At 39.0% G+C, this 22,611-nt stretch overlaps 2 protein-coding genes and 1 pseudogene across 5 annotated transcripts in view; 2 read left to right on the forward strand and 1 right to left on the reverse strand.

Moving 5' to 3' along the window:
• Positions 1–594: 594 nt before the first annotated feature.
• LOC143882914 (protein ALTERED XYLOGLUCAN 9 pseudogene) lies at positions 595–1,257 on the forward strand (annotated as a pseudogene).
• A 15,264-nt stretch (positions 1,258–16,521) lies between these two features.
• On the reverse strand, positions 16,522–17,108 carry LOC143882915 (uncharacterized). The gene is made up of 2 exons (XM_077386295.1): positions 16,990–17,108; positions 16,522–16,849 (listed from the first exon to the last, which is right to left on the reverse strand). Exons 1-2 carry the CDS (start codon positions 17,106–17,108, stop codon positions 16,522–16,524), a joined length of 447 nt encoding a protein of 148 aa, XP_077242410.1.
• A 1,862-nt stretch (positions 17,109–18,970) lies between these two features.
• Positions 18,971–22,611, forward strand: part of MDAR6 (monodehydroascorbate reductase 6) — a 91,817-nt gene continuing 88,176 nt past the window's right edge. Inside the window, exons 1-3 of one of the 4 annotated variants that reach the window (XM_077389358.1) lie at positions 18,971–19,157; positions 19,294–19,462; positions 19,560–19,659. In XM_077389358.1, the coding sequence (XP_077245473.1) occupies positions 19,148–19,157; positions 19,294–19,462; positions 19,560–19,659 (279 nt within the window). In that variant the 5' untranslated portion in view covers positions 18,971–19,147. The remainder of the gene's footprint in view (positions 19,158–19,293; positions 19,463–19,559; positions 19,660–22,611) is intronic. The other 3 variants (XM_077389356.1, XM_077389355.1, XM_077389357.1) reach the window with 3 other exon arrangements.

Consider the following 22,611-nt stretch of genomic DNA (forward strand, 5'->3'; position numbering starts at 1 on the left):
CCCATTCGGTTTCCACCGAACCCCATCCAAACCCTCTCCTCCACCTCTGCAACTACACAGCCACCCATCTTCTCCGGCAAAGACCACCGGAATCCGGCCATACCTTTTCTGCTAACCCATGTTCATTCAACCCAAACCCATTTCCCTCCATTCCCACCATGGATTCCGGCAAACCCCATGGAAATCCGACCACCCAAACTTCTTCATCTCCCATTAAGAAACCCCATAGCCTACGCTCTGTTTCGTTCTAAACCCACATCCACCACCATCAAACCACCCTCCCGCCGGCAAGCCATCATCTACCCTTATTACTACACCAACCACCTCCATCTCCTCTCCACTCCCATCTCTACCCAAAACCCATTTTCGAGATCAAACCCTTTTTGAAAAACCCATCTCAGCCATCGTTTATCCCCCAAACCCATCTCATTTCCCCATTTTTCATTACAGATCCAACCCCCAAACAAACCCACTTCCCCTAATTCCGTTCTTGTTTTTCAGATTTGGCTTCTTGGGTTCTGTTGGGTCTTTCTCGACTTCGAATTTCTGTGATCTAATCCTCTCAAAAGTGCCATAAAAGATTAAAAAAAAATGATGATAGGGACCGTTCAATTTGGGCTTCTTGCAGCTTCTGTTGTTCTCTTTGTACCCATGGGAATGGCATATTGGCATCTAAGTGGAAAGAAAATGCTCTTTTTCAGTGGTATTCTCTTCATAACTCTCTTTGTAAGTGTTCATCTTACCCCTTATTTCCTTTCAGTCTCTGATTTTGTATCCTCATTTTCATCTGTTGTATTAGAGAATAGAGATTCTTGCATTTCTTTTCTCCATGAGATTGTTTGGGATGAAACCCCAAAACCCAATAGGATTGATGAATTCTCTGTGAATTCTTCGAATTACGACTTTTCGTGGGCATGGGCGAAATCTACGCCAGTAATTGCTTGTGGGTTTCTAAGATTAGGTCAAATTGATGCTTCTGATCTGCTCAGCGGGTCTTGGGTTGTTGTAGCTGAGGACTCACAAGCTCGTCTTTTTGTCCTTTCTTTGTTGAATTTAGTTTTGGATTCAACACAAATGGAAATGGTGGAAGGGGATCTGTTTAAGCGGCATAGCGATTATCATATTGTGATTGAAGAGCATGGTGTGAAATTGGATTTCATTTGGGCACCTTATGGGATGAATCTAACCGATGTTTGGAAGAAATTCAAACACGATCATCGGTCTCCTGATGTTTTGGTCATGGGTTCACGGCTATGACGGAATGCTTCTTGAGCCAACCCCTTCCCTTCCTGCCTTAGAATCTTCGCAGGTTAAGGGATTTCTTCCTCTTTAGAGTCTGCCATAGAGAGTTTAGGAATCTATCCCACCATCCTAGGGTTTGGGAGTCTGTCCTACCCTTGTAGAGTTTAGGATTCCGTCCTTCCATCTTTCAGAGTCAGTCTTCAGCATAGGAGTCAGTCCTTCAGTCTTTCAGGAGTCTGCCCTATCATCATAAGGGTTAGGATTCTGTCCATCCCCTCATCAAATCATGTGATTTTTATCCGCTCCTGCAAGGTATAGGATGCTGTCCAACCCTTGCAGACTTGTTATTCTGTTCATCCCCCCCGCAAAGCATAGGATGCTGTCCAACCTTTGCGGGATATCAGGAGTCTATCCAACCCTTATGATGATAGGATTCTGTCTTCTTGTGTCAAAAATTCAAAAAACATTAAAAACATCTGAAAAACTAAAAAATCTCAAAAATCTCGAGTCATTAGGAGTGTAGTTAGGAAAATCTTGTCCGAACTACGGATGGCTTGATCCCTAGCTGAGGGGTACATAGGCAGCTCAGGCGTGCAGCTGGCATCCTAAGTCCAGTCATCACCCTTTTTTTTATCACCATATTTTACAAATATTTCTCACCTTTTCGTCCGAACTACGTTGGCTTGATCCCTCTCCGCAGGGTACGTAGGTAGCTTGGGTCCACCCAAGTTCAGTCAAACCTTTTTAATAAATATTTTCAAACATTTCAAAACAAAAGCAAAAATGGGCAAAGATGGTGATTGCCAGGTCACTCGGAGCCCTCTTTTCATTCCATTTCCGGTTTTCATCGTGATTTTCCGGTTCCCATCGGTTTTCTGACATTTTATCGGGTTTTGGGACGGGCGATGACGTAGCATGGCCCCTTTACAGGGATTGTCCTCGCTGAGCCCAACGATAGGTTATGACGATCGCGAGACTTGTCCGATCTTCAGCAGATTAGGATCGCTGGGCTTGATTCCTTTTGAATCGCCCTCTGAGCCTATCGTGTATTCCATCTTCTTTCCCCTGGCATTTTTGGTTCTCACATGCCGTTGATTTTTCGATTTCTTTCTTTTCTTACACCTTTTAGCTTACTGTGTGCTTATCTTAGATTTCTCATGCATTCTAGTTTGTTGTTCTTCTAGCGTGTGATCGATTGCCATTTTCTTAGTCTTATCTCTTGCATAGGCTCGCATGCTAGTGCGTTTACTTTACTGCTTTGATTGCTTAGCTATAGCGTTTATCCATTCATCTTAGCTTGATTATCTGTCTAAACTTAGATATTTGCTTTCCTTATCTCATTATATCTATCATTATCTGCTTAGCTGTATCTATGCATGCGATTGTTTATTGCTTTCTTAGATGTGATGAGTTAGGATTAGATGCGATGAGTTAGGATTTGGATGTTCATTTTCTTTGCCCATCCCCGGGTCATGCATGCTTAGATAGACGTTTTCTCGGGGATGATTGTTCCCATTTCACATGATTTTTGCCCAAAACTCTTCAAAGTTAATAATAAATGGCATAAGAGACCAGGTGCTTGCACTTGGGCGAATTGGGGGCGCCTAACCCCTTCCCCATTCGTCATCAGGCACGGACCTTTTGTATCTCTGGTTATCTGTTGCGACAGAGCACATCATGGGATCTAGGGCCTACTTCCTTGGATGGCGACTCTTTCTTTGTTTAAGGTGCGTCTCGAATCCGGGCTAGTCCCCGAATCGAGAAGTATCTTACTTTACATCGCCGCTCATGCTGTGAGGGGCACTCTTTCGAGAGTTCCTTGGTGGGGCTCTCCTTCACGTGGATGATCCTGAGACTCGTCTTGGGGGGCACGTCCCCCCGCCTCTCTCGGATCGGGGTCCACACCTGCATAGTATTGATCCAAAATTACTTTGGGTTGGGTTCAAAATGCATGGGTCTTAGATTTGATGGGTTTTGAGGTTGAAAAACGCAACCCAATCTTTGGTCGGTTTGGGTTTAAACAAGAAAAAATTGAGTCTATGTATGAACTTCTTCAGCTTAAGAAGTGAAAAATGTCAGATACGAAGATATTAGTTGAGAAATTTTTGAATTATTCATATTTTTTCAAGAATTTTTCACTTTTGTTGAGGATTTTGTAACTAGGCTTGCAAATTCATCTAGAAGAGAGGGTGTCACCTTCTCTTTAAACTTATCTTGAAATTATTTCCAAGCTTCAAGATATGCATTTTCGATTGGAGAGTTTATCAAAGTACTCCAACCAGATAAAAATTCCTCCCAATTGTCTCCATCTTCAAAATAATGTTTACATTTCGATAAAATATTTTTATCAATATGCCACACACACACACAAAAGATTAATAGCACTTGAAAACACAACATGTATGGTTTTCATCAAGGCCAACTCCCTGTCTGTTACAAATACTACATGTTGAGAAACACCACCCAACATGTCATTAAGCATTTTCAAAGCCCATACATAATCTTTTGTTTCCTCTTTCGATAGGAAATGCAAAGCATGAATAAAATGAAGAACCAAAGCTTGTAATTCCGACGACATCAAATAATGGCATCTTTATTGGTCTTATAGGTGCAATCCATCATAAAAACATTAGAGTATCTCTTGCTCAATATTATCGATTGAGGGTCACTGAAAAATAAATGTGTCAAATGACCTTCTTCATCATTTTTAAGACTGTAGAAGAAACCACCATTAGCAAGTTCATCTACTAAGGTTTGGATTGGGGTAGGATCTGCTAGTATCTTTTTACGAACCTTCGCAATATAATTGTAGACATCTCTTGATACTGATAAAAGTTGTGGATTACTTTGCTTAAGAGAAGAAAGTATTTGGCGGGTTGTATACCCGCAATAGTCATTTCCTTAATTCGCAAATCTATTCTTTTGAAAGCCGATGACTGGAGGGATGTCCTGAGATGTCTTCTGAAGCTTTATGGTTGTGTTCCAAATTTTTTATGTTGAGTAGCCACGAACCGTTGTTGATCCTTCTACGATCAATTCTAAATGGATAATTTATCAAGCGTGAGCAAGTGTCCTTCTGACGAAGATTATCTGGAATCTTACGAGTATTCCTGCAAACACCTCCTCTACTACATCCAATGATAACTTTCTTGTCCTTTTCCGATTTCTTAATGCTTATAACATGCCATTGGGATTTTGCAAAATTGGCCACATGCTCAAGAAGCTCTTCTCTATTTTCAAACTCCATCTTTAGAGGTAGAAGCATTTTCATATTCTTAGGGCATTTTTCTTGGCTTTGAACATCCATCATAAGTAGGAAAAAATATAACTGGTATAAAGTCAAAAAAATGTTAGTGAGTTATATTAAAAATGAATAGCACATAAAAACCCACAATAATTTAACACTTTTTTTAATACATAATCACTACTTGCACATTAAGCCGGGACCAAATAATATAATTGGAAGCAAACAAAAAAAAATCCTATAAACAACCTAGTTTTATTTATCAGATTCCAATCGGATATAATTAACTTCACAACTAAAATCATTAACTCATTTCCAATCTAATGGCTTCTTGTTAATAATGAAATTCACAACCATAAATAACTAAAACCCAATGCCCACTCTAGTCTTAACAATGAAAAGCAAAAAAATAACACATGTAGCCATTAACAGCCAAACCCAATTTCCAATCAACCAAGAAGAAAATCTAAACCCTCTCGGGCATTTCACCGAACACTTGAGAAGCAAATCTAATGGCCCAAAATAGAAAACTCTGTTTTCATAGACATAAGATATTTTCATGGTCATATAGAGAGAGATGTATCTGTGATGATGGCAAGCTCTTCTTTCGATTTGAGCTTGCAGAGGGAGAGAGCTTGAAGGTCTTGATTTTGGTCGTGTGAGAAAGAGGAAATGAGGGTTCCAGATTTTGGTTAGGCAGGAGAAAGCGGAAAGATTTTGATCGTGCGAGAGAGATGGAATAGGGGGTTCATTGAAAGGGTATTCTCGTCATTTTAGATCTACTCTTTTTTGTAGTAACTGACAACTCATCCTAGCCGATCACTGTGTTTAAATGCGGGTGTCCGCAGAATGAAAAGGGGCATAAATATCAGCTCCCATTTTGAATTAATCACAAAATTTTCAAAATTGTATTAGTTTATTTCTTTGTTTTTGCTCTCCTTGTACTGACCATCTCAGTCTTCGTTGTTCCTTTTTAATAAAATTGGCTACCTATTTCAAAGAAAAAAAATCAAAATTTTTTCAAACTAAGCCCGATTTTTTTTAATCAGATGTAAATTTGAGAAATCATTTTTCGCTCATATATTAATATGGTTTTTACAAAAAAAACTCTTCCCCAGAGTCATACAATTCATTGTCGTCACTTTACACCCCTAACTTTGAAGTCATGTTTCAGTTCAGTTCATACACACAATGTGACAAGTGATCTTTCTTTTACGGGTAAAGCTTAGTCATTCATGATTCTTTCTTCTTCCCTTCTTAACACGTGCCTACCAAAGCAAAGAGCATCTCATCACTTCCAAGGAAGGGATAATGTATGCCGTACAGGACCATACGGGCTTACACAATATAAAATCTCCACGTATGCATCTCTCCTTATCACTTGCATTATGTCTCTAACTTCACACACACATTCACCAACATGCATTGGTGAAAAAATACACCCATATATCGATTTGCATCAATTGTTTTTTCAAAAAACAATCATTATACCATGTTTGGGAACCATGAAAAATTATTCCATTGAATAGTCACGGGGCCTAACTGTGTGAAAGGAGTGGAGAAAGAGGGAGATGGAAGGACTTGAGTTGGTGGGAGTGAAGAAAGCATCAACAATAGTTAACAAATAGTGACAAAAAATAAATTAGTTTTCTGTTTTCCTTATTTTTTAGGTAACTCCTCATGCTTCCCTCGCTCAGTCACTCCCAATTCCCACCGTGTTAAGTATCCCCCTCTCCCGCCTATCTCTCACAACGGTTCCCCAAATATCCCATAGAATATTTTTCCAAAGTTACCAAGCACTGCCTTAGTCTAAACTTTGAAAAAAAAATCAATGTAAAGAAATTTAATTAAAGGTAGATCCACGGATCCAGCCTAATACGACTCAAAGAGTTAGTATTTATATGCACCATGACCCATATATTAGGGGTGTCAATGGAACAGATGGGTCAATGGACCAGCCGAATTTGAACTTAAATAGACAAGATCTAGAGACTATGATCCATGGACATAGTTCGGGACCCTATCGCAAGATCTAAACACACTCCTAATTCTAATTTTATTATACTATTTTACAAAAATACATTCTAATTTTCATAAATTTAATTATTATTTTAGGGCATTTTAGTAAAAATACGCCAAATGCATTTATTGGAACAATTCCTTTAGTATTTTTTTTCATTCATCTCTAAAGTCTCGAGCCACCCTCTTCTCTTCCTTCTCTAACCATTGAACTTAAGTCCCTAGCCCACTCAACTGTTGCGGTTGCAGCTCACCCAAGTAGCTACACCTTGTTGGAGCACTCTCTCTCTCTCTCTCTCATTAGAATTTTAACTGTGTAGAATGTAAGTAGGAGCTACTAGGACACTATGATGGACGATCTGATTTGAAATGCATCGTAACCAAGACCAGGGAATTAGAGACCGAAGAATACTCTGAATCTGATCTGATCTTATGTGACTAAGAGCCCTACCAACTACACAGGTGGATCCGATCTGAAGTGGATCCATTTACACCCCTATACGAAGGTGGATCCTATTTGATTAAGGTCCATTTAGAGCCTTACCGAGTACCATCACTAGGGGTGCAACTCGGGTCGGGTTGGGGCCAACCCGAGATAGACCCAACTCGAACCTCAGACCCACCGCCAACCCGCCTTTAAATCTCTCAAGTCTAACCCAACCCATCTAACTTGTTTTTTCTAAATTGGGTCGGGTTGAATCGGGTTGGGTTTGCACATAGCCAAACCGGAAATAACAAGAAGAACCCAAAACCCTAAGGGGCCGTTTGGATACGCTGATTTTAGAATCAGGGATTTCTTCAAAATTGTAGCTAAGAGACGAGAAGAAGCAGACCAGCCGTCGTCTTTGAATCATTTTTGACTTCTCGCCCTTTTTTCCATCAGCAAGAGAGTAGCAAGAGAGTAGTAGATCCTCCCATATTTTCAGGTTTTAGAAATCTCAGGATGCAGGAGAGATTTTTAAAACCTGAATTTCTCACTTAAAATCCAAGAAATGATGTCAAGACAGCATACAACAACTTGATCATCACGAACCCTCTTTTACATTGTTTTCAAACTAAAAAGCTGGATTCTAAAATCTGTGTATCCAAACGGCCCCTAAGAATATCATGATACATTTAGAGGATGGAGTTCAGATTTGGGTTGAGTTGCCAAGACCTCAACCCTAACCCTAACCATAAGGGCATGTTCAGTTGCGCGCAGGAAACGGAAAGGAAAGGGAAATGACGTGGCAGAAGGAAACAGAAAGGAAAAGAAACTGCTAAGAAAGCAATACAAGTGCGCATTTAGTTGCTAGGAAACGGAAAAGAAACAATAAAGAAACAACAGGAATGTGCATTCAATTGCTAGGGAAACGGAAAAGAAACAGCACAGAATATGTTCTTTACCACATATAAAGCAAGTTATGCCGCCTAAGCCCTACCAAATAGTCCACTAATACAAATAAATATTCAAAAAAACTTAAGAAGCAGATTTTAAAAGCAATATAATGAAACCAACAAGAAAGAGGGAAAGCCATGGTAACACCCTCTGTGGCACCGCCTATGCCCTTTCATTTCGCAACTCCTCTACCCTTTGCACTTCCTCAATCCTTTCGCTGTTCCGATACCTGACTCTCTCCAAATATGTGTCTAACTGTGACTGAGCCTCCGCCAACGTCCCAAATGAGCTGTAGCATGCTCTGCTAAATTTGTCAACTTGCTCATGGCACTTTGGCCAGGTGTAGTAAATCCCTGGCCTCCTGCCAATAAAGACGGCATAATACTTATGCTTCCCCATACTCACCTAACAAAAATACAACATATCACATGATGAAAAGATGTCAAAGCATCATCCAAATGTCAAAATAGAAAATATGCACCGCCTGCCATTAACCGTCATCTAAATGTCAAAGATCATTACAGAAAAAAATAACTACTGCCATAACTACCAACATCCAAAATAAAAACTACCACCATAACTACCAACATCCAAAATAAATAACCACCATCCAAAATAAAACAAAGACTGTAAAGTTCATATAACAGTAACTACCACCATAACCACCACCCAAAAGGTGCCATAAAAGTATTGTTCATATAACAGTAACTACCAGCATAACCACCCTCAATCATCCATCTGCTACCTGATGAAACGAGCCATATTCTTTCGGATGTACGACCTCCTGTCCTCCTCCTCGTACATGATGAAAATATGCGCCTAAGATGGATTTACTATGAGGTACTCCATGGTCCTCAAGAAGATATCATGCGAAAAACCCTCAACCCCTCTAACAGCTTCGCGAAGCTGTGCAAAGTAAGCAGGGGCACTCGAACCTGTGAGGGCATCGGCAACCTTGTCCATGCTTGTTGAGAGTCCCTACATACTGTCCAAATGTGCCCCACCCTGGTGAGTCCTCTGTCGTCTGGTACCAGCCCGTCTTATGGGAGATGTCTCACTACTACCATTAATGGGATCTACTTCTGGAGATGGTGAGTGGTGAGTGGTGAGACATGGGGCTATGGTTATCTGCAAAGTCATCTCCAATGTCATCAAGATTGACTGGCTACGAACTTGTTATGCTTGGATTCACATGCGTCCTAGACCCGGCCCTTTTCGCGAACTCATCTCCAAAGATTTTGCATATATCATCATGCAAAACATGATGGGTAGTGAAGTGTTTCTTATGTTTTGGATGAGCCTGTGACAAGGAGCATAAAAAATAAGAAGATATTGGATATGGTATTACTATAAGAAGATTGTATCTTGAGAGGAAGTGTTTCTTATAGCGATGTAGCATCGTAGACCTCTTTCTCGCATGTGACCATTTTGGTGTCATTGTCCCAACCAAAATGTAAGCCCAATGGTTTCCACCTTGGCATTTCCATCTTATTTTGATGATTCCAATACACAAGTGATTTATGATCACTAATGTGTTTGATTGTCTAAGTTGTAGATTACATTGGTGCTAAGACAATATTGTTTGGATTAAGGCCAAAGAAGCTCTCATTGGACCACATCATGAAGGCCAAAGACATCGACGTCCAAGATGATTGAAGACTTGAAGAATCGCATTGAAGATCGAAGTCAATTTAGATTGTAAAAGATCCAATCTTAATTTAGATTTTAGAGGCATAATTAAGTTAATCTCACACACCCTAAATGTATAAAAGATTGTCCTTGTGGTGTTCCAACACTTTGGAACCCTCATAGCAATCCCAACTTGGTTGAGAGTTAGAAGCCCAAGAAACAGAATTAAAAATCTGCTTGACATAGTGAAAATCCAAGGATGGTCCCGAATTGGCAACTAATGAGGAGGTGAAATTTATTAGGTTGCTAGCAAGTTTTAACCTTTTGAAAAACCTCAAACCTAATTTTGAAATTAAGAGATCAACAATGAAATCCAAGCACACAACTTAAATCTAAAGGTGCAATGCAAAATAAAGAGCTAGAGTTCAAGAGAGAGTGCACCCGAGATTTAAAGTAGTTCGGTCCTCAAAACGCGAGGCCTACTCCACTCCACCAACCAAACCCGTTGATGGCTTCACTATGTGATCTTCTTAACTTCGGCGAAGATCAATGCCGATTACAAAATTCCAACCGCCTTTAACCTTGGTGGCGATCTTTACCACGGAGAGTGGGCTACGCTGCTCCGAACACTCGCCCAATACAAAGTTCTTGATAAGAAAGAAAGAACAAAAAAATCCCTCACAAGGGTTTACAAGAAGTAGATGTACAAATTTAGCCTATGATCCAAATCCTAATCTTAGAAGATGAGAGGCATAAATAAGCTTTGATTCACTCTTTGAATGTTCAAGTAAAGTTTAAGAGTGTTAGGATTGATGTTTGGTATGTTAGGAATACCCATATTTATAGGAAAACCAAAATATTACCGTTCACTGGCATTGTTGTAATTCCTGAAAAATTCCCAACGGCTAAAAATCCGACCGTTATAGTGTTCTCGGAGTTCCGAGAAAAATCTCGGAGTTCCGGGAATACAAACAGAAGTTGGAAGATGTCTACTGGACTATTTCTCGGAGCTCCGAGGAATGTCTCGGAGCTCCGAGAAGCTTATCAGCAGCATATTTTTAACTCTTGTTTTTGGGCTTCCAATTTCTTACCAACTTGGGATTGTTATGAGGGTTCCAAAGTGTTGGAACACCACAAGGACAATCTCTTATACATTTAGGGTGTGTTAGATTAACTTAATTATGCCTCTAAAATCTAAATTAAGATTAGATCTTTTACAATCTAAATTAACTTCGATCTTCAATGTGATTCTTCAAGTCTTCAATCATCTTGGATTTCGATGTCTTTGGCCTTCATGATGTGGTTCAATGAGAGCTTCTTTGGCCTTAATCCAAGCATTCTTGTCTTAGTACCAATGTGATCTACAACTTAGACAATCAAACACATTAGTGATCATAAATCACTTGTGTATTGGAATCATCAAAATAAGATGAGAATGCCACGGTGGAAACCATTGGGCTTACACATAGGCTTCTCGGAACTCCGAGAGAATTCTCGGAGCTCCGAGCTCGGAACTCCGAGACATTCCTCGGAGCTCCAAGAAATGGTCCAGTAGCCTTTTTTCAATTCTGTTTGTATTCCCGGAACTCCGAGATTTTTTCTCGGAACTTCGAGAAATATTCTTGGAACTCCGAGAACACTATAACGGTCGGATTTTTAGCCGTTGGGAATTTTCCAGGAATTACAACAATGCCACTGAACGGTCATATTTTGGTTTTCCTATAAATATGGGTATTCCTCACATACCAAACATCAATCCTAACACTCTAAAACTCTAGTTGAATATCCAAAGAGTGAATCAAACTTGTTTATGCCTCTCATCCTCTAAGATTAGGATTTGGATCTATAGGCTCAATTAGTACATCTTCTACAATTTGTAAACACTTGTGAGGGATTTTTTTTTGTTCTTTCTTTCTTATCAAGAACTTTGTACTGGGCGAGTGTTCGGGGAAGCGTAGCCCACTCTTCGTGGTGAAGATCGCCACCAAGGTTAAATGCGGTTGGAATTGTAATTGGCATTGATCTTCGCCGAATTTAAGAAGATCACTAGTGAAGCCATCAACGGGTTTGGTTGGTGGAGTGGAGTAGGCCTCACGTTTTGAGGACCGAACCACTTTTAATCTCGGGTGCACTCTCTTAAACTCTTGCTCTTTATTTGCATTTGTACCTTTAGATTTAACTTGTGTGCTTGAATTTCATCTTGATCTCTTAATCTTCTAAATTTGGGTTTGAGTTTTAAAAAAGTTAAAACTTGTTAGCAACCTAAATTTCACCTCCTCATTAGTTGCCAATTCGGGACCACCCTTGGAATTTCACTTGGTATCAGAGCCTTGGCTCTTAAAGGATTTTCGTTTTCTTAAAATCTTTGGTAAATTTTTCTTTAAAAATTTTAACAAGGGAAAGATCATTAGATCTTTGGCAACTTTCTATTTTGTGAAATGGCAAATACAAATGGAACCGGACTTCCGGAGGGCCATTCCACAACTAAACCTCCTTTCTTTGATGGGTCAAACTATGGACATTGGAAGAGAAGGATGCGCATCTATCTTCTTTCGATAGATGTGGAGCTTTGGCACATTGTTGAAAATGGATACATGTTGCCTTCCAAACCATTTGAAGAATGGAATGTAGTAGAGAAAAGGCATGCAAATTTAAATTACAAAGCTATAAATTCTTTATTTTGCGCCCTATCTACGGAGGAGTTTAATCGAGTTGTTTTTTTTTTATTCTGCCAAGGTTATTTGGGATACACTTGCCGTTATCCATGAGGGAACATCTCAAGTTAAGGATTCCAAAATAAACCTGTTAAAGAGCAAATATGAAATGTTTAGAATGAGTCAAAATGAAAGTATTTCCGAAATGTATACCCGTTTTTCTAAAATTTCTAATGAACTAGCTAATCTTGGTAAATCTTATCCTACTGATGAGCTTGTGAGTAAGTTGCTTAGGTCACTTCCTCCACATTGGGATCCAAAAGTCACCGCCATACAAGAATCAAAGGATCTCAAGGCGCTAACTATGGAAGAGCTCGTAGGATCTCTCATCACCCATGAGATGCTCCTCACTAACCGACAAGAGGAGAAGAAGCCAAAAGAGAAGGAAAAAGAAAGCCGATCTCTACCTCTAAAAGTCTCCAAGATAAAAGCGGACTCATCATCCTCAAGTGAAGCGGATAGTGATGAAGAAAAAGCTTTAAGAAAATTTAAAAGCTTATGGAGAAAAAAGCATAAAAAGGATAAAAAGAAGAAGAAAGAAGAAAGTGAAGTTGAGGAAGCTATAAGGTGTTACAATTGTAAGAAGACCGGACACAAAAGACCGGATTGTCCTCTTCTCAAGTCATCTTCCTCAAAATACAAGTGAAAGAAGGATTGGAAGAAGCATAAGGCTCTTGTCGCCGGTTGGGATGCGTTAAGCACGTTGGGCAAGAGTTCAAGCGAAGGGGAAGATAAAAAAGATGATCTTTGCCTCATGGCATTCTCCCATGAAGTTGAGGTAAATTCTAACCCCTCTTGTTATTCATCAAGTAGTGATAGTGAAAAAATATCTTATAATGAATTATGCTCAACCTTGCATTCTCAAATTTCTAAAAATAAAGTTCAAAAGAAATCTATTTCAAAATTAGAAAATGAACTTAATTTTTTGATAAATGAATCTTCTTCCAAATCTCAAGCTCAACTTGAAAATTTTAAACTTGAGATTGAAACCCTTAAGGGTATTTTGGATGAGAAAACTTGCCAATTAGCACAATTTCAAAATATGGCAAGCTCTTCCAAATCTTATAAAGATGAATTTAATGATTCTTTAAATCAAATAACACATCTTCATAATGAAAATGAAAGGTTAAGATTATGTCTCCATGGATTCTTAAATGGTGACAAAATTATTGACATAATCTTAAAGAAGACTAGTCAAAGACCTAAACATGCATATGATAGGACTAGCGTATCTAACTCATGTTAGATGCCATTATTGTGGAATAAATGGTCATTACCAATTCCAATGTGCATCTAAGATTAGGGATAGCGGTGGATCCAAGAAAGCTTGGGTTCCCAAAGCCCCCATATGATTATCTTCATATGTGCTTAGATTAGGAGCTTTTGCTTTAAAATTGAATATCTTTTTCAAAGTTAATTAAATATCCCCTCTTATATTGAATAAAAATTCTAAATAGGAGGAGTTCTAGGTTTGTCTTTTTCCTTGAAAAATGGGGAGCTTTAAATTGAATATTTCATCCATTTGTTTCTCTTTTACCCCAATCTTTTTTATTGATGCTAAAGGGGGAGAGAATTCTAGTGTAAGGAAAAATATATGTGCTTTTTATTGAAAAATCTCTTGTGCTTATCATCATCAAAAAGGGGGAGATTGTAAGCCCAATGGTTTCCACCTTGGCATTCCCATCTTATTTTGATGATTCCAATACACAAGTGATTTATGATCACTAATGTGTTTGATTGTCTAAGTTGAAGATCACATTGGTGCTAAGACAAGATTGCTTGGATTAAGGCCAAAGAAGCTCTCATTGGAACACATCATCAAGGCCAAAGACATCAAAGTCCAAGATGATTGAAGACTTGAAGAATCGCATTGAAGATCGAAGTCAATTTAGATTGTAAAAGATCCAATCTTAATTTAGATTTTAGAGGCATAATTAAGTTAATCTCACACACCCTAAATGTATAAGAGATTGTCCTTGTGGTGTTCCAACACCTTGGAACCCTCATAGCAATCCCAACTTGGTTGAGAGTTGGAAGCCCAAGAAACAGAATTACAAATCTGCTTGACATAGGCTTCTCGGAACTCCGAGAGAATTCTCGGAGCTCCGAGCTCGGAACTCTGAGACATTCCTCGGAGCTCCGAGAAATGGTCCAGTAGCCTTTTTTCAATTCTGTTTGTATTCCCGGAACTCCGAGAATTTTTCTCGGAACTCCGAGAACACTATAACGGTCAGATTTTTAGCCGTTGGGAATTTTCCAGGAATTACAACAATGCCACTGAACGGTCATATTTTGGTTTTCCTATAAATATGGGTATTCCTAACATACCAAACATCAATGCTAACACTCTAAAACTCTAGTTGAATATCCAAAGAGTGAATCAAACTTGTTTATGCCTCTCATCCTCTAAGATTAGGATTTGGATCTATAGGCTCAATTTGTACATCTTCTACAATTTGTAAACCCTTGTGAGGGATTGTTTTTTGTTCTTTCTTTCTTATCAAGAACTTTGTAGTGGGCGAGTGTTCAGAGAAGCATAGCCCACTCTCCGTGATGAAGATTGCCACCAAGGTTAAAGGCGGTTGGAATTGTAATCGTCATTGATCTTCGCTGAAGTTAAGAAGATCACTAGTGAAGCCATCAACGGGTTTGGTTGGTGGAGTGGAGTAGGCCTCGCGTTTTGAGGACCGAACCACTTTAAATCTCGGGTGCACTCTCTCTTAAACTCTTGCTCTTTATTTGCATTTGCACCTTTAGATTTAACATGTGTGCTTAAATTTCATCTTGATCTCTAAATCTTCTAAATTTGGGTTTGAGTTTTAAAAAGGTTAAAACTTGTTAGCAACCTAAATTTCACCTCCTCATTAGTTGCCAATTCGGGACCACCCTTGGAATTTCACAAAACCACTTCTACTGAGGATGATGCAAACACTCTTGTATGTTTCTTTTATAGTCTTGATGCGATTTTTTATGTGCTCCTTATTGAGTTGGAGGTTGAAAAGGGCATTCATTGCAGTGGCCGCAGCTACATAAGCGTAATCCTTAAAATCATTTGGGATTTTGTAGCCCTCTGCGATTTGAACTAGAAGGGTATCTACGAGCACCTTGTCCATTTGGTCATTCCAAATGATATTCTTCCCCCTCTTCTGCGAGGTTTGTGGCGCAGATGTCATTCTGATTCATTATGCACATATATATTTGTTAGGAGTCAACAAAATGAAGGCTGCTATAATAGGGGTACCCAGAGACAACAGTTGAAGCAACGTAGTTACTTGAATAAACACACATACAACCATCAAAACATAACAAAGTTACAATACACATCATCCAAGCATAAAAAGATACAACAAACATCATCCAAAACAACTAGCTACTATCTTCCTTCAAAATTTTAATCCATTACACTAATAACAACTGAGTTATTTGAATAAACACACATACAACCATCAGAACATAACAAAGTTACTCGAAATAGTAAAAGAGTCATACAACCATCAAAACATATCAAAGTTACTCCAACTATATATGGAGTGAAACTATAATCCCCTAACGTCAATGACGTCTACTGAAATCATTACACATCTGTGTGGTAAGCGTGTTTATAATTTCCCCTCCTGCTCTTTTGTCATCATCCCTTGATTGAGGAGGATCTCATGGTATGTCCTCATCTTCCACAGTTTGTAACAAGAGTTGTCTAGCTAGAAAGTTGTCTACATCTTCTAGTATTGAATCATTAGGAATGAAACGCCGAATATAATTATGGATGCAACAACATGCCAAGAAGATGTCAATCTGCTTATCGATATTGTACATTGGTTCTTCATTAAGAATATTGAAACGCTTCTTCAAGATGCCAAATGTGCGCTCAATGACATTTCAACAGGACGAGTGTTTATGATTGAACAACTCATTACTAGTCTGTGGACGCCGCCCGCTCTACTCACTTAGGTGGTATGCGGTCTTACGATGCGGGGTAGTAAAATGTCGTAAGAGAGGGTACCCTCCATCGGCGAGGTAAAACTTTCCTACAAAAAAAAAGATTCTATATCAGCAACTAGTAATAAGTGGGAACTTATTTACTACAATGTAACTATGTCATATACAATGTACCTGGAATAAGTGGAATCTTGTCAGCCCTTGTTAATGCATCGGCTAAGACTCTCGAGTTGGAAGCCGAATCCTCCCATCCGGCTAGGATATATGTGAATTTTAGGTCAAAGCAACAGGCCGCCAAAATATTTTGAGCTATAAAATGCTTACGACAAAAGTAGGCAGGTTTTTCTTCAATACGTACTTTAGCACGTATGTATGTCCCCGTCTATTGCACCGATGCAATCCTTGAAATATGGCATCCACCTTGGATTCCCCTCAATCTGCAATGGTGTCTCACCCGTCGGTGGTTTGATGAAGAAATCTTGCATACCCAAAATTGCCTTTAGTACTTTGTTGAAATACGTCGAAACAGTTGCCCTTGAACGACTAGCACATGCTCTAATAGTCCTAACCCTCTGATTATGTGCTACAATATGCAAGAAGATGGCAACTTGCTCCTCCACCTTACAATGGATTGTATCTTCTAGGGTTCCCGCCCGTTTAAATATTTCAACAAATTGACGAAAGCAGCTGACGTTCATCCATAGCAAGTTATGATAATGTCATCTAAATCGATGACAAAAGAAATGAATGTGCGACGTATCAAGTAATTGCTTTCATAGGGAGCTCTGAGAAGATATCGTTCGTAGTACTCTTTACAAAGTACTAACATAGCAGCAACACCAGCCATTAGTAGTGCGACTGCTCGCCCAACTAGCTCATTCCTACGCTTCAACTCAGCTCTTCGTATCAACTCTTTCTTCCTCCTTGTTGTAGGACGACGAGGCATCTTACTCTAAATAAGTAGTCGAGAACTCGATTGAGAAGACAATAAAGTAAAAAAACAAGGCATCTTAAACACAATCACAAACAAGACAATCATAAACAATCCATCCATCCATAAACCCTCCTTTCGTAAACAATCCATCCCCCCAAAACCATCCATAACCATCCATAACACAATCACAAACAAGACACACACAAATAATCCATCCATCCATAAACCCTCCCTCCATAAACAATCCATATCCATCCATAACACAATCACAAATAAGACACACACAAACAATCCATCTATTCATAAACCCTCCCTCCATAAATATTCCATCCATCCACAACCCATCCCTCCAAAACCATCCATAACCATCTATAACACAATCACATATAGGACAAACACAAACAATCCATCCCTCCAAAACCATCCATAACCATCCATAACACAGTCACAAATAAGGCAAACACAAACAATCCATCCATCCATAAACCCTCCCTCCATAAACAAACCATCCATCCATAACAATCCATAACCATCCTCCAAACACATACAATCACATCCACCTATTTATTAACAGAAATGGAAGGGAAAAAAAAATTAAGTGTGAGTATTGACTACCTTGCAAAAAATGGTAAAGTTCTTGAAAAGGAAGCTCAGATGAGGACACCAACAGCCTGCAAAACAAAGAAGAGCAAAAATGAATGATTTCAAAAAAAGGAAAAAGATGGTGGTTTATGTATCCACCCCCACAAAATCAGTAGTCCACCACAACATAAGCAACAATAATCCCACCCTCCACACCATCAAATCCAACCCAATTAAACCACCATTAACACCATCAAAACCAACCCACCAAAAATTGCCATGGTCAACAACAAAGTACTGATCAATCAACAAAAACCCATTTCTCAAATCGAAAATAGTTAAATAAGAAGCACTCAACTATTGTCCCAAGACAGATCAAGACACCAAAAAACCCCAATCTATGAGAACTTAATTTTTTTTTGGGGTTTTTGGTGCCTTGTTCTGCTCTGCTCTTGGGATCCACTGAAAACATATCCATTGAAATAACAAAGCAACACAGAGAAAAAAGGAAAACACAAAGCAACACAGAGAAAGAAAATCTGATTCTTACAAACCAAATTATATTTATCCTTAAAACACACATGAAAAATCTGAAAAAAAAGAGAAGAATGAAAACCCAAAATATTACAAAGACCCAACACAAACAGACAAGCAAGCCACACCTAGATCTAAGCACTAGGGAAAAGAAAAACAAAGATCCAACCCAAAAAAGTTTTCTTCTACAATGAAAATCCAAAAAAAAAAATACAAAAAATAGAGAAGAGGAGAAAGGGAAGAGGCCTACCTGGTTGGGGATGGAGGACGAGTGGAGGGAAAACCGATGACTGAAGCCTTGAGGCGAAGGAGGTCGACGGTTTTTTTTATTTTTTTTTCCAGAAACCGTACCTTCGTTTGTTTTTCTCGCGTCGCGTGTGGTTTTTTTTTTTCAATAGCGTTAATCGAGGAAAGCAATCCGTTTCCGAGCCCAAGCGACGGATCTTTTGTCGAGGAAAGTGGGCTGACACGTTGGATTTCTCGAATTTCACGTAAGACTCACAAAATTAGCGCGCTTTCCGTTTCCTTACTACAAAACACCCATTGTGGTGCCATTCCACGGAAAATAGCCCTCTTTTCCTTCCCGTTTCTGTTTCTTGGGCGCAACTGAACAGGCCTTAAAAGTAAATCGGGTTGGCTTTTTCCAATTCTAAGCAAAGCCAAGCCAAGCCAACCCGAGCCAAAATCGGATTCAACCGGTCGGTCGGGCGGTCTGTCGGATTCGGGCCAAGTTGCACCCCCACGTGGCGAAACGAAACGAAGTCCAGCACAGCTCAATTCTCTCGAGTCTACACACTCCCTCCGCAGTGGCATTTCCTCCCCCAAACTAGGCTTTCATCGCACCAGCGTTCTAATGACCTTTCGATCTCTTCAACAGCCAACAACATTCCCCTCTTCCCTCGAATTAAATATTCCTAAACCAATATCTACTCCAAATGTCTTCAGGTTCGACCTCATTCCAAAAATAAAAAAACACACCCCTTCGTCTTCTACTTCTTCTTCTTCCTTCAAAATCCTTTTTTCTTACAAAAAAAGAAAAACAAACCCTAACCTGTTAGTGTTTTTTTTTCTCCAAAACCAGTTCTACGAGCAATGGCGAACTCTTCATCCCCTAAACACGGAATCTCTCTCTGGTGTCCTCATGCCTCTTCTCTCAAACACATGTCCAGATCCTCTTCAATCACCTTCAACACCTTCCAAAGGAGATCTTTCGTCGCCTCTTCTTCTGCATTCGCTAACGACAATCGAGAGTGAGTTTGTAAAATCATTCGCAATTGTCTTTTAAAAAAAAAAATTTTTTTTTTTGAAGGAAAATTTTGATTGAGATTTCTGGTTTTGTAACCCTAGGTATGTTATTGTGGGTGGTGGCAATGCGGCCGGATATGCGGCTCGAATTTTTGTGGAACAGGGAATGGCCGATGGTAGGCTCTGTATCGTATCCAAAGAGGTAATTTTGAAGTATAAATGATTAAATAACACCAACTCTAACAAGCTTAGCTTTTGGATTAGTTGGTTGTTTCACAATGAAGACTATATTTTCATTTTGTTATAGGATTTTAGTTTAAATTGGTAATAACACTCCTGTCAGGAGTGTCAGGAGTGTTGGAAATCTACTGTTTTTGGGTTTGGGATGCCATTTGCTATACTTTTTTTTTTCCCTCTATGATTAAACAAGAGGCCGGGCCAAGAGAAAGAACCAAATCCAGGAAGTTTAAAATAATTTTTAATGAATATTATTGACCATCCTTTGTTTATTTATGTTACGTGCCTAAATAGGTCCCACTAGAATGGAATAAATTAGTTTAGATTTAGAATATATGATTTGATCATTAGATTACTTGGATGGTATATTAGGCATCTAGGGCAGATTAAGCAATTAGGATTGATTTAGATAATAGTCAAGTTTAGATTACTCTTTATTTAGTTATTTCCATTGTTATCATCTTTCTAGATCTTTCTATGCTTATCTCAAGAGGCTGATCTTCCCTCTAAGGAGATCAATCCCGTTGCGAGCCGATTCGGGTTCGTAACAATTTAGTTGGAAACTTAGAGGATTTAATCAGGCATGAAACCTACAACAAACAAATATTGATGCTAGAAACCAATCAAGCTCTCAGTTTTACCATTCAAAAAAAAGTTACCTAGTTTTATTGAATCATTCTTAACTCTACATGGTGTGGTAATAATGCCAGTCATATTTGAACTATGGGCAGTAATCTTACCACAAGAATCAGCGAGGACAAACATGAATAACTAACATGATGCCTTTCTTTTCAGTGGATGCTTGTAAATAATTATATATATCAACCAATAAGTTCAATTTTGTACTCATTGCACATGTTTTAATTATTTTCCCCGGTAGACCTAATTTTTGAAGGCCTTCCTAAGGTTTAAAAACACAAAATTCGATTTAGAGTTTTAGACTCGATTGTGTCATTTTTTCATGTTTGTTTAAAAGTGGGTAGTATCATACCCAAAGTACTCCATCACTTCTTTTACATTTCTGTATTAGAAGTTTATGAAAATATTGGAAAAGTAAATGTAGTATTTAAAACTAATGCAAATCTAGTAAAATGAAAAAGCAGAACTGCCAATAAAATAGCTAGACAGTGCATAATACTTTTTAACTACTAGTATAGCTGATTCTGTTAGAAATAATCACTAGTCAGACATGATAAGAATCACAAGTTGTAAGTCACAATCCACAACTTGTAACAATGACAATTTTTTATATGAATTTTCACACTTGACACTCCTACTTTTGTAGACTGTAGAACTTGAATCAAATTAAAAAAATATTAGTATGACCGATGCCCCATGGTGTGTTACTTATTAGAATTTTCCAAATGGGCCACAGGGCGGATGTCTGTGATGATGAGCATTATAGTTGTAACCCTAGTAATTGCGGCTGTCGGTAATTTTTCTTATTTTCTGAAGTAATCAGATTGGCCAAGAGATTATCAAATACTTTTTAGTTGCTCAATTAGCATCTCTAAGCTGGCAAGTTTCCTTTATGCCGTCACTAACATAGTCAAATGTCATTGTCCCCTTTAGAACATAAACAGATCTTGCCCACTGTAAGAAGTTAGCCTATGTTGATTCTTTAGGAAGCATTTTGAAACCTGGAATTATTGATATTTTAGGTGGTTCCCAAGTAGGAACAGATCCATTGATTGCCCTGTAATGTTTGTTCAGAATCAGTATTGAAGGGATGCGAGTCTTAGATGGAATGTGATTTGAATCTCAAGGAGAAGATAAAACTTTGAAGAAGGCATGTGAGATTTGAATCTCCCATAAGGGTTGTTGTGCCTTTGTATGGACTGTTGTGCCGTTTTTCACTGGATTATTGTGCCTTCGTGTGGGCTGCTGCTCTTCATGTGACATGCTGTGCTTTTTTGAGGACAGTTGCACATTCATGTCGATTGCTGTGCCTTTGTGTTGGTTTTTGTGGCCCTTTCTTAACTTCTGTCCTTTGTTGTGGAGTGTTACTCTTTTGTGTGTGTTTTCGTGTCTATTGTAGGGTTGTAATGCTTTCATGTGGACTGAGGTTTCCTTGTACAGATAGTGTTGTCTTCGTGTTGACTGTGCTACCACCTCGAGGAGTGTGTTATTTTGTTGCCTATTACTTTATCAAGGCAAGGTTTCATATTTTGGTTTTTGTATGCATATTGGCCGTGACGGAAATAGAAACATGTCAGTTGATGATCTGACTATGAGGTGTAGTGTCTTTGAGACACCACTACAAACCTTATCTCATTTTTAGAATGACTTAAGGTATGGAATCTAAAGTGAAATGGTGACCACATTTGTCCTTTTGTTTTGATTGGTAAGAAAAAAAAGACACATAAGGCGGAGTGGCCCCAAAGATTGAAAAAAATATGGAACAACCTGTCCCTAGGCAGATTACACGTAAGGCGAAGTAGGCACTATTTGAAGCCCTAAACCAGTGTTTACAAACACAGAAGTGGGTCAAAATGCGGCCAAGAAAAATCCTTATTGGCTAGGCGCGGACGTGGCCGAGAACGCGGTTGACATGATCATAACTCAGCAGAGTCAAAAGCGAACATGCCAAACACCTTACCACCGAGCACTGCGCCAACTGCATCACCTGCATAGAAGGCTGCCGTAAGCGACACCGCCAAGTAGGCCCCACATAATGACACTTGTTTCAAGTGTAACAGTAAGGGACACTACACTTTGCATATCAATGCCTTATCAAAAGTCTTCATGTAGGCTGAGGAGCACATTGACAACATACATGAGGATGATCCTACTCCAATTGTAGGAGAATACACAGATGATGATGAGACTTTGGAAGATGCCGATATGTCCTTAGTGTAATTGATGAGACGAATCTTGACCATGCCCAAATAAGAGATTCAAGGAGATTGGCTCCAGA

Source organism: Tasmannia lanceolata, unplaced genomic scaffold (assembly GCF_043159265.1).
Source record: "Tasmannia lanceolata isolate RefF3 unplaced genomic scaffold, GAP_Taslan_0.1 ptg000008l, whole genome shotgun sequence".
Lineage (NCBI taxonomy): Eukaryota > Viridiplantae > Streptophyta > Magnoliopsida > Canellales > Winteraceae > Tasmannia > Tasmannia lanceolata.

Coding starts and splice junctions, on each gene's coding strand:
- LOC143882915 (XM_077386295.1), bottom strand. CDS start 17,108: ATGCCTCGTCGTCCTACAACAAGGAGGAAGAAAGAGTTGATACGAAGA. Junction 16,850..16,989: donor ATGGCTGGTGTTGCTGCTAT/GTTAGTACTTTG, acceptor GATGAACGTCAG/CTGCTTTCGTCAATTTGTTG.